The 12,903-nt window shown below is 35.4% G+C and overlaps 1 protein-coding gene across 2 annotated transcripts in view; it reads left to right on the forward strand.

Annotated features, from left to right (window-relative positions):
- The first annotated feature begins 2,170 nt into the window (after positions 1-2,170).
- Positions 2,171-12,903, forward strand: part of DSC1 (desmocollin 1) — a 31,374-nt gene continuing 20,641 nt past the window's right edge. Inside the window, exons 1-5 of one of the 2 annotated variants that reach the window (XM_046671239.1) lie at positions 2,171-2,619; positions 5,135-5,219; positions 6,488-6,690; positions 7,891-8,010; positions 8,856-9,011. In XM_046671239.1, the coding sequence (XP_046527195.1) occupies positions 2,557-2,619; positions 5,135-5,219; positions 6,488-6,690; positions 7,891-8,010; positions 8,856-9,011 (627 nt within the window). In that variant the 5' untranslated portion in view covers positions 2,171-2,556. The remainder of the gene's footprint in view (positions 2,620-5,134; positions 5,220-6,487; positions 6,691-7,890; positions 8,011-8,855; positions 9,012-12,903) is intronic. The other variant, XM_046671238.1, reaches the window with a different exon arrangement.

The following is a 12,903-nucleotide window of genomic DNA, read 5'->3' on the forward strand; positions in this document are numbered from 1 at the left end:
CCTTTTGAGAAAGAGAGATAATGGGAGAAGAAAACATGTAGTAGACAGCTAAATGAAGTGAGATGAAGAAAATCAATTTTCCAGAACCACGGAGAGTATTCTGGATTCACCTGAAGCTCGCAATGCCTTGCATGTCTTCAACAGGCCAATACATGCTAATGTTTTCAGTATCATCAATTTAATTTTTTTAATGTTTTCTTTCCCATTTCAAAGGAGGATGTCAAAATTTAGGAAGATGTAATGATGACTTCATTAGCTGGAAAATGTATTATCACTTTCCAGGACTGGAGAACTAGAGAACTTGAGTATAGAATTTTTTAAGTTACAGGAAGATATATATATATATATATATATATATATATATATATATACACACACATACATAAGATATATATATATGTACAGATATATATGTATTAGAATATACACTTAGATAATTATGCTTAAACATACACAGACAGAATTACACTTGAATCTACACATATACACTTAGGCAATTATTCCTGTTTCTCTATTTCGATTCTTTTTTCTTTCTCCCAAAATATCAAATATAAAAATATCCAATTAAAGTGATTTTATATTCTTATTGAGAAGTCAAATTCCAATGCAGACACAAATATATTTATTGGTGGCTATACGTTTGGCAATAAAATACTACAGGATATCTTTTAGTTCTTGTTCCAGGGTCTTTTATTTCCCAAATCTGCCTGGCCTCTAATTCCAAAGGAGCAGTTATATTATTATTTCCACCTCTACATGTAAGAAGCAATTGCTCCCATTGTCAAATATGCAAAAGAAAATCTTTCATCTTTCCTTTCTTGGCAGCGTGGGTATTGAGCTGTACTTTTACTTTTCAGTTAAATATGAGGTAGAAATGTAAGTAGGAAGAGGAGGAAGAGGCAATTCACACATAAAAATTTATAAAGGAAATCGTTTTACAGCCATTTTCCTTGACTATAGAATGACTCCTACAAAAGAGGCCAGATGCCCACAGTATTCTATAATGATTGGCTGTTATTAAGTGGTGTAGGTTATAACTGCTTCTGAATACATTTTACTAATCTCAGATTGGCTTATTGTTCAGCAAGACAGAATTCTTACATACCTGATCATCATTTTCTGCTGCTTTTCAATATATTGGTATATATTTGCCATCGAAATAGTATGAGAGAGTGAAAAGAATAGCACTTTGGTGGCAGTCAGACCTGGGTTCAAATGTTTACTTCTCCATTGTCTGTGGCTTAATGGGCAAAAGATGGTTTCTTACGTTCTCGTGGTTTCATCATCTGAAAGGAGTCCTCATTGGGTTGTGTGGGAGGATTCAATGAAATGCTTGTCATGGTTCCTGGTTCTTAGCAGTGGCTCAGTGAGTATGAATTTTAGTTCCCTCTCTATATCCCAAATTAAGCAATTACCATTTGAAAATATTTACTCTCCTTCCCTAACTTCCATCACTGCTGTTGAGTGCAATTGATATTGCACTCACTGACTTGTGACGGGAGAAATGATGCTACAGTCCTCATTGCAAGGGTCATTAGAGTTTAAAAAACTAAATTTGATGGAATATTGTACTTTTAGGCTTGGATATCCTGCATGTAATGTACAAATAATTAGGATGAATGAAGTGATTTTAAAGAGAGTTGATCTCAGATTGTAGTTGTTCTCGGAAAAAAGATAGGGGAAAAAAATATCACCTCATGAGTAACAAAAAGAACTCAATAAGAAAATTATATCCCTGATCTTTCTTTATTCTATTACTTTTATGAGGTCTATATACACTCTAGTAAATTCTTTGTGACACCTAGAGGATCAAACCACAGTGGACAGACAATAATAGGGAGTGGACACCTATGAAGTTGCTGCTCTAGACTGGAGTATGAGATCTTTGGCAGAACTGCAACGCTGTATGTGACAGACTACACCTCAATGCTTAGATAAGGAGATAACTTCTGATGATTGTGATTACACATGCAAATGTCCCCTGATTTGCCAATGGTAGCTGAGGAAGCATCCCTTACTTGCACGGAGTTTGTGCACAAGTTATGTTTGTACCCAGGGGCAAGACAGGTTAATAAGGCAAAGAAGGAGGGGAGGATGTGGGAGTGGGTAATAACTGGGGAGGACTTCAGAGCATCAACCTGCGGGGAAAGGGAGGAGGGCTGAGGCTCGAGGGTGTTCCCTCTTGCTTCTGCCTGTGTGTTAAGTGGCAGAAGAAATTTTGAAAGCTGCGAGGAGGAGCTAGTGACTAGGTTTTGGGATGTTTTGTACCCCACCCTCCCCACTTGTAGGAAAACCTCTTTAGATCCAGAGGTAACTGAATTGGAAGGAGGAAGACTGCTCCGGGAATAGGAGGAAAGTAATTCTCCCACCGCGCCTCCTCCTCCTATCATTTATCACTTGCCTCCTGACTCTCCTCCAAACCAAGCTGCTCTGTGCCAAGGCGGCAGCAGAATCCCCTGCACGAGTGCCAGCCACTGGGAATCTGCTTAAGCCGCCCTGTACATCCCAAGCTGCCCTATATCCGGTCGCCATCCCTGACCATTGGGACCACTTCTGATGGCTGTGGCCTCCGCTGCCGCAGGGAGCATCTTCCGTAAGCAGCTCCTTTTCTCTCTCTTGGTGAGTAACAACCAAAGTATCAGGGAATTCAAGCATGTTACTACGCGCTTTCTCCCTCCAGTTTGGGCTTGAAGGAGAGTAGAGATGGGAATGGAAGGCAGAGAAGATAGACTGGGAAAACAAAAACAGATTTGACAAAAATACAAGGAAGAGTTGAGAGACTTGTGACCTGGAATCGCTGGTGTTTTGCTTAATCTTAAATGCCCACTGCTAGGAAGTTAAAGTTTTTCAAGGGACTCTCCTGTTCAATCTTGCTGTAGTGTTTTTCTGAGGAGCAGTGGAATGAATTCTATCTGCAGGCATTGGCCCAGAAGGTTCTGAGGGTTGCTTTAGCTACTAGTCATTAAATAAACTGTAGTTATTTAACATGCTTAGCTCCACTGAGCTGCGAGAAGAGGAAAACGATTCTTGGTGAAGATGCGAATTATCCAAGACTTTCTTAATTTTACCCAGCAAGAGCTAAGAGAAGGGCAGAGCTCTTCGTTCAAGCAAGGGGTTTCACTTGAGAAACATATTAAAGAAAAGCGTGACAGTCATTGAAAAAATGCCATTGACTTGGCTTCCACCTAGGTTTTTAATAACTTTGTAACTGTGTACTCAGGTGCTAATTTTTCTTTGGTAAATGGGGGGAGGGGGAGGCGGCCTACATCTACAGCTTGCATTTCTGAGCACTGAATTCCCTTCTTTCTTAATTTTAGCAAAGTATTTTAGCTTCAAATTATATTTTCAGAATGTAAAGATTTTAGTGTATGGGCATAAACACTTTCTCCATGTACGTAGTACAGGATGTAGGGTTGCTGGGCACATTCGCATCCTGTAACTGCCTGGGGCAGTGGGGAGGGAGGCGGGAGGGTGGGCGATGGATCTCAGAGACCTTCTTAAGTTAGTGTTAGGTAAAATGTGAAAGCTTCCCAAAGATTCACCCAGATTTATTTTACTTTTGATTTCCGGTTCGTCTCCTGCACGTCAATCCCTAACCCCAATAATGACTAAAAGGGTGTCTGACCTCAGCTCCCTCCAAATCACTAAGCTGCCAATTTGACCTGAAGATTGGAATAGTACTTCTGGAAACCTCCATTGGCTCTGCCTGCAGAGGCAGAACCAATGAAGTGGGGGTCTTAGGGCAGGAAAAAAAAGAAGATGGGGGTAGGAATGGAAATGTGGATGCATTCTATCAAGTAATGTATGTGTATATATATACATATATATGTATGTGTATATATATGTATACATATGTATGTATGTATATTTGTATATGTATGCATATTTCTAATTACAAAATGTTCCTTCCACATTACATATTTAGACCATTACTAATAGAATTCTTTATGTTCAGAAAGTTTTTAAGTGTAATTTAGTTCATTCCTTGGCATTAAAAATGAAAATATTAAAAAGTCAAATAAATAAAAACATCTCATGTTTTAAAAGATGGTTATTTAAATTAAAACTGAATACAAAAGTGACTTTTTAAATTCTAATTTTTGGTATTATCTGCCTAACAGAGCTTTTGTAAAATTGCAAGCTATTTAAATAGGCTGATATAATATATCCAATAGATTTGAGTTGAGTTGGAAAAAGAGTATACATCCATAATATGGCTGATAATCTTCTTTCCTTCTCCCAAATAATGGATCTTTTAGCTCTAGAAATACAGCTTCAGAGAAAAATTGATCATAAAATTGACCTATCTGTTTCAGGGAAATCCAGCTCTGCTCTATTTTATACTTACATAATTAAAGATCATCATTTTGATAAACACAAAGAGGAAGCAAGTAAACAGAAAATGCCAAGAAAAAGAAGCAAAATAGGTTTTGGACTGATAGACACTTTTAAACTGATAGATTTTCTTTTATTTTTCATACAGTCTCTATCTCCTTTCTTGAACCACTTAGCTTTTTAAAATAATGCTTGTGTCTTGAATTTAACTAAGTCTTTATCCTGTTGAAGGCCACTCTCTATATTTTGAAATATATTTCTTTTTAGACGAGCCTTGTGAATGAGGTCATTTAGGCTTTGAAGTTTATGCCAAGCCAGACGAAGGAGTGATTTGAGATAGGTGAATATTTGTGGGTGTTGTTCTTTAGGAGGATTTAAAAAAATCCTCAAATATTTTCTAGACTTAATGAACTACACCCTCAAGTTGTTTGGGGCTATGAAAAAGATGATTTGTATGCAAATACGTGATTATTATATTTCAGAGCTAAGTGTTTTCTTCACACTAGAAAATCAGAATGACATTTATGAATGGCCTTAGAGATGATAACCTCTATATAAAATCAATGATTTGTAACACATTTTCTTGAGATTCACTTTAGTTTCTTCATTGGTACTAAATGACTGTGGTGCCCCAAAGTCACTTTCTTTGCTGTTTCCTTTTTCAAAGAATATGAAAAATATTGAAGGATTAGAAGATTAATTTGTTTCTGAAATTGACAGTATTTTTATCAATAAGACAAAACTGTAATGTGAAAGTTTGTGATCAAATGTAATTCTGGATTTTTTTCTTTTTTTTGAGGTTTTAATATTATTTTGTGATGCATGTCAGAAAATTTCTCTTCAAGTTCCTTCTCATCTTCAGGCTGAAACGCTTGTAGGCAAAGGTGAGAAATGGTATTAGGAATTTTATAGTTTGAACTGCTGCATTAGCTTCAGGCTGCTCTCATAAAGTCTGGGATAAAAGCCATATAGTCACCACTTGGCATTAAAATTCGACTTAAAATGAAAGACAAACCACTTGTTTCTTGGTAGTGGTTAGAAACAATTAAAGCACCAAGTTATTTGTATACTTTTCTTGCCAGAAAAATTAGCAAACATAGAGGGCTAAGTTATCTTAGTTTAGTGCAAACAAAACAAGGCACCCAAACCAGAAGCAGATTTTAATTTATATCAACCAATCTGCTGCCAAAATTCCAAACAAGTTTCTTTGATTGATTAGATATAAAAGAGATGTGTCAAAATAAAATTGGTGCTTGAGGTGATTACAATGAACGGGTACCCAGTAAGAATTGATGTGATCTATTTCACAGAATAGCTGTGAAAGTCAAGTAAAATTTCAACTGATCTTATGATCACAGTCATACCTGAAGCATGGGTTGGTTGGCCTGAGTCCAAGGTTGACATTCCTTTCATCATTGGCCTTAAGTTTACACTTAGAAAAATACACCTTGAATGTAGAAGTGGTATGCTTTCCAAGATAGACATTGCTTTGACCAGTGCTTTGACATTTTAAATTAATCCCTTATATCTTTAAAAAATACTCTTCTTTTAAATAAAAATATTTAAAAGATATAGTCTATACTCTAAAGACACAGTAAATATGCTAAATGTACTAAATATGAATCTATAAAGAATTATTTTGATAACCATAATATATACTAAGCATTGGGTTTATTAAATCTCCAAAAGATACTGCAGAATGATTATTCGCAATATTACTGAGAAATATTCCCTAAGTATAGACCAGTTTCCTTATTTCTTGCAAGAGTTTTAACAAAGATTATTGCAAACAAGTTCAAAATTTACCAATGTCACACAACTATCCTACATACGATGTAAAACTACAAACTTGTATATATATGTACAAACCCATAAATGAAAGTTAAAGTGGAAACTACAAATTTGGTGATGAAAATATTTTATGTCTATTCATAAATTAATTTACAATGGAAGCAATGGAAACTGTGACTCCATTAATTTAATTATTTAATTTTCATGGCCCCTAATTTTTAAAATAGTCGGTACTTAACAGATTTCAAGTGTAACCTCCCTCTTTCTGCTTCTCATGCACTAACTTGTAGTTGTCATTCCTGTAAAACTTGTTCTATGCCTGTTTCATCCTACAAATTACTGTGAAATTTCTTCCCTCTAGTGAATCTGAAGGAGTGTCTCCAGTCGGCCAGCCTAGTCCTGTCAAGTGATCCTGACTTCAGGATTCTAGAAGATGGCTCAATTTACACAACACATGACCTCATTTTGTCTTCTGAAAGGAAGAGTTTTTCCATCTTTGTTTTGGACAGTCAGAGAAAGGAACAGAAAGAGATTGAAATTGTACTGGCAGTAGGAGGAAACAAGGTACATTAGGCAAAGACTTAACCTTATTGATCTGTTTATGAGTCCTTCATTTCATAGACTTCCTTCCACATTAAAATCATTATTCTTGAATGCTCACTTGTCTATTCCACTGGTAATTACCATATGGAAAGACTAGACTGTTTTAAGGAGTGGTAGAGTTATTTACAAAATGATGTAAAAACGAACAACTGTAGCCAGGGAGCAAAGTCAGAATACCAAAGGTTTCAGATAGTGTTTTGAGGTGTGGCAATAATTAGAACAACTAACCTGAAGAACAAGGCAGGGATGGGTCTACAACTCAGCGAGAATTGATTGAGGCTGGAGGTGGGGCACTCCACCCTGACTAGCTCTCTCCCAAGTGACTATGCATTTCAGCCTCTCTTTAAAGAGGAGAAGAGATTGTCTAAAGCTTACTCCTATCCTAATCAAAAATCCCATGGAGTCCTTCTCTTTGGAGAATGGGATGGTCAGTCCACAGGATTGGTTTGAGTGTTTTGACTCTAGGCTCATTTTCTTGCAGTGAGTAGTGGTGATCAGGGAGTGGGAAGGAAGATTACTGGAATTCACATAAATCTCACGTTAAGCAAACTCTGCACAATGAATTTGGCCTTATAAAATCATTTATTAATAAGTGGTTCAATATATAAGAGATTTTCCTGGATAAATTCCTTTTGATTACAGGAATTCCTCTTCATCAAATTTAGAATATGTTTAAGTCTTACAATATATTATTTTATACCCAAATTGTAAAGAGTCCCTACATCACATGAAATAAAACATACTTGAACAAATGCTGACCTGTATCTTTATAACGGTATACGAATGCTTTGAAATGCAGCTAGTGTTTTAACAAATTTTGGTTGCTCCACTTTTGGTGGAATAAAAGGAATTCCCAAATAATTGTTAATAGATTTTCTATTTTTAGGGAGTCTATACTTCTCAAGATGGCCTCTTTCCCCAATGGCCTGTAAACTTCTTCTTGATTAACTGGTTAAATCAAGAAATAGGTCAAACTGGCTCTTAATTCTTGTGTAAGTGTGTGTGTTTATCTTATTAATAAAAACAGAAGTGGTTTTGGGGTTATCCATGATATTGTTTTGTATACCCTTTATTTGTTTTCTTCATGTTGATGTAATGTGAAAATCACAGTTCCTAGAATGATAAGTGATGCTGTATTTCTTCATCTCTCATCAAATATAGGCTCCCAAGAAGAGACATACCAAAGACACAGTCCTCAAGCGCAGCAAGAGACGGTGGGCTCCTATTCCATGTTCACTGATGGAGAACTCGTTAGGTCCATTTCCACAACATGTTCAGCAGGTACACTTCATTTTGTTTGAGTTTATATGTTAGAGGATTTTTGTTTGTTTTGAAAACTTTCCATTTGAACTGCACAGTATATTGAACCAAGGCTTTAACCTATTGGTACTAATAAAGACTATCTATTCACCAGATCTAGGGTCCTACAGAAGTGAGTCAGTGTATTTTATCACTTCCTTCTAGAAATCATATTTAGTATTTAGAAACAAGTTTCATATTTTGAGTCTCTGATGCTCTTAGGTCTCCGTTGAGATTCTCCTGAATATTCTACCAGACTTCAGCGTTCACGTACAAAAGACATGCCTACAGAGTTTGCATAATTCACCTCTCAATTTGATTAACACTTATCTTCACAAGAAAAGGGCAGTGTTTCTGTTTACCAAAAAGGTGGTGTCACTGCCACATAGCTAGTGTGTAAACATAAGCCAGCTTTGAAATTATGCACTTCTTGAAGAATTCATTGTGAGAGGAAAATTGCATTACTTTACTTTTTAATCAGAAAACGTTTTATTCCAAATAATTCAAAATCACTGAAACTGTTAACTATTCTTCACATAGGAATAGGAATAAGTAATATGAATTGTAAAGATATCCAACTCCATGAATTTTTTATAAATATGCGGACAACACAAAAGAATTTGAGATCAAATAGGTGAGAGAGTTTGTGGCTTTGTACATTGCAGAATATGAATAAGAATTTGAAAAATATGAGAGATGGTGGATAGATAAGCAGAGGAAAGAAAGGATGGGTTGAGTAAGAAAGAGAGCAAGTGATAAAAACTAAGCCATCACAAGAGTTTAGGTTGAAGATATTTATTATCCTAAATTGTCACTTATTGTTACAGGTCCAATCTGATGCTGCACAGAACTACACCATCTTTTACTCCATCAGTGGACCAGGAGTGGACAAAGAGCCCTTCAATTTATTCTTTATAGATAAAGACACTGGGGATATCTTTTGTACACGAAGCATAGACCGTGAGCAATATGACCAGTTTCCGGTAAGATTATTTATTCAGAATTATGTTTTTTATTACAAGTTTAATATTTTCAATGCTGGTTGTTTGCATATTAGAAGAATCAATTATTTAATATTTTAAATGCTGTTAATGTGTAATGTAAACTTCAAATTTCTATGGGTGCCATTGATGAAGAAAGACAACAGATATCATGAGGGAAGGAAAGGGAGGAAAAGGTATAGAAAATATAAGGGCAGAATTTTAAGGACAGGTTTGATTTGGGATAATGACAATGAATTTTGTTGAGTTTGAAGTTCCCTATAATAACATTGCTCAATTATTCTCAACCCTGATTGTACATTATAAATCACATTAGAACTTTTTAAATATACTGATGCTCGGGCCCATTCCCAGAAATTCTGATTTAATTGTTCTGGGGTGGGTCCCAGGCAATTGAAAATTCAAAGTCATCCAAGGTGATCCTAAACATACCCTAGGGTTGAGATCTGCTGCTTTAGCCTTCTGCATATCATCGTGCTTCTTTTCTTCTCTTCTTCCCTCTGACTGTCCTTCAGCAACAAGAATCTTGAGTATCATTTTATTTCCTTAGTAATCCAGAAAAAATTTACCAACTCTTCTTATTCTATTTAATCTTACCCAAATAAAAGTTCTAACTCTTCTGAAAATTAAATCCTTTTTTTGTTTCTGTTTCAAACTTCACATACCTCCTTAGTGTCCTGATGTCCAATCTGACGTATAAGAGAAATTCATAGTGAGTTTCGGGGGGATGGTGAATGACTTTGTTTAAGCACTTGGTGTCTTGAATTATAAGAGAGTATAGTAAAGGAGTTCTTTGCTAAAGGAGCACAGAAAAGGGAAATTCATCTCATACTTAGGTAGTCCAGAAAGTAATATCTTAGCAGACACTCAAGAGATGAGTAGGAATTGGTGGTTACATAATGGTAGCCATGAATGAAGGTAGCAGTGGGGGGGGGGGGGGGGGGGGCAAGAGGAGGAGTGGGTAGCTAAGTGTTCTAGGCAGAGGCATCAGCAATATAAGACCCATTGGTTAAGAAGAAAACAACCAGAACAACAACAAACCCTGGCTGGAGTGTTGTTTACAGCTAAGGAAGAGTGTGAAATTACTCTCTACTTACTAGAGCAGTAATAAAAGACTAGAGTGTGAAGGACCTTATAATTCATGCTAAGGACCCTATCCTATGGATATCAAAGCACTATACAAGGTAGTGAAATTTTTAAAACAACATAAATGTTGGACTTTAGGGATTTCATAATTAAATAAAATGTTTGGATTAGAATGACATTTTTTTATACTTTTATGCTCCCACTCAAATTCTTTGGAATAAACATACTCATAAAAATGTCAAATTGTTACTTTAAAAAGTAGCTTACATAGGCTCTTACAGGAGAGGTATACTAAGCTCTATTGCAAACATTTTGCTCTTTCTATCAAATAGCCAAATAAATAATTGATAGGTAAATGTATATACATATATATTTATCTATCTGTTTATCTATCTATATCTATATAGAAAGATACATATATATGTACAGGTAGGTACTCTGCTGCTCTTATAGCTCCTTCACAAGAAGAGAAGATCTAACACTAGTAGCCATTCTTGAGGAGAAATAAGCAGCTGCCTACTCTGTATGTCTCGATGAGCACTTCAGTTCTTATTCTACTGATAACATCCTGTTTATGGATTTTTGAGGTCTTCAGCCGCTTCTCACTGGTCAACCTGCTATCTATATTGGCTTCTTATTGGGATCATTGCTAGAGCGAAGGAGGACAGACTAGTTTAAAATTAAAAATAAGTTACTTTGCTATTTTTTGACACCTTTTAAAGGACGAATAAAATAGTTTGGAATTTATACTCAAAGTTGGGCTTTTGAATAATTTTTCCTTCAGAATTACCCATGTTTCTCTAGTTTCCATTAACATGATTGAGATTAAGTTGATCTTAAGAAACACCACTTGCAAATCAGTAAAATTCATAAAAGTATGATAATCAGTTGTAAACATGATGCAAGTTATAAAATCACTTGAGGCAATATAGAATGGAAGCCTTCTCTGTCAACGTAGAGCTTAAAATAAAAATAATATTTCTTTGCTTTTCCATCAAATCAATTTCACTTATTGTTTTATACTGGAAAGCTTATTTCTCTGGAAATTAGTAGCACTTCAGTATTTACCATTTTTCCTTTTAGCCTTGGACAGGTCACAACCCCAAGAATCTGTCTTCTTCTCTGATATATGGGCCGCTGATGATTGTCTTACCTACCTCAGAGCTGTTGTGATCATTAAATGCTCTAATGTTGGTGAAATCAGCATATAAACTGTAAAAATCTTTAAAAATATTCTAATGGTAGATCAAACAACGTATATGCTCCAGAATTTTGTTCTCAAACCTGGGGATTTTGATGGGATTTCCCAATTCTTTGCTTTTATCTAACCTATATAAATGTTATGTATTAATAAATTATTTAAAATTATTTGATTTCATTGACTATTGAGAAGAGTAGCCATGGGTCTAATTCAATACATATCCTTTTTGTGCTTCTGTTCTCTCTTGCCCCATGTTGTGTAGCTTAATCTTGGCTTCTAAAGGTTTTTCTGGGTGAGTCACACCATTATTGCAGCTTGAGGAATTTGTCTTAAACATTAAATTCATCTAGCCTTTCAGGGAGTTTTATAAGGCCATTTTTCTGAGTTTTCCAAAGAAGAGTTACATAAGAAGGGACTTTTCTTCAATAACTCCAAGTTATTCTCTGAAAAAAAGCAGTTGCAAACACCCTTCTTCTTTGAGTGTTGAGGCAAATCTGAATTATAAACCCTTAGAGAAAAATTAGCTCTAGAACAATCTGGTGCCTTCTTCCTGTCCACCCAGAGCCTTACTATTTTGTACCATATGGAGTTTTTTTCCAGACATATACTTACCCATTGTCTTTATATTTGTGTTGCTAATCACATTCTGTACCCGCTGAGCTTTCGTGTCATTGCTTTCCCTCTTCCTCTGCCCTGTGTACACTGGATATCTCTCTTTATAAGGCCAAACTCAAGTCCCAACTCTGTGTATCTTCCAAAACTGTTTGCATCTTCCCGAAGATGAGAGTGATCTGAGAAAATTGAAGTGCAAAAGGGCTAAAAGAGAGGAGATTCTTCAAGCTACGGAATAATTCAAGAGGAAAATGATATGAAACACATATGAAATTTAAATAATACTCTTCTAACTCAACTAAAAATATGACTACTTTTAAAGTATAATATTCTATACTTATTATAACAATATTTAAGTATATTGTTGTTTTTAATACAGAATAATGGGAGCTGGACTGCAAAACTATTACTTTTATTAAGTTTTTTTGAAATGTTTGCTTTAATGACTAAATAAGAAAGTGTTTATAATTAGTTTCTCTATTACATGAACATGAGTGGATTTTCCTAGGGAGCTAGGCTATGCTTTAAAGTTTAGCTACGTTCCTAGCTTGGATCATTCTCTTTACAATAATGATTCAATTTTGATTTATTTTGTAGATACTTATCTCATTATTCACAAAAAATAAAACCAGCACCCTGAAATAGTACCTTAAATAAAATCACCACATCTGAATCAGTGGAATGTGAAATGATAGTATTTATTTATAGTTGAGTGTCATGAAATATTATTTCAAACTACAAGTGATTATATGGTGGGAAATAGATGATCCTCATTTTTGTTGAAGAGGAAAACTAGCAAAAATTGGTGTAAATTACAGCAGGATGGACTTAGGTTAGATAGGGAGATATTTTAATGCCAATGTGATGAGGTAGAAGGATTCATTACAAGTCATTCCACAGAATGTTTACGACAGTCTTTACAGAGGGCACACTTAAAGGATGGTTTGTCTTCCTAAAAAGGAAAGACGGATGGAA

This window comes from Equus quagga, chromosome 9, assembly GCF_021613505.1.
Source record: "Equus quagga isolate Etosha38 chromosome 9, UCLA_HA_Equagga_1.0, whole genome shotgun sequence".
NCBI classification, from domain to species: domain Eukaryota; kingdom Metazoa; phylum Chordata; class Mammalia; order Perissodactyla; family Equidae; genus Equus; species Equus quagga.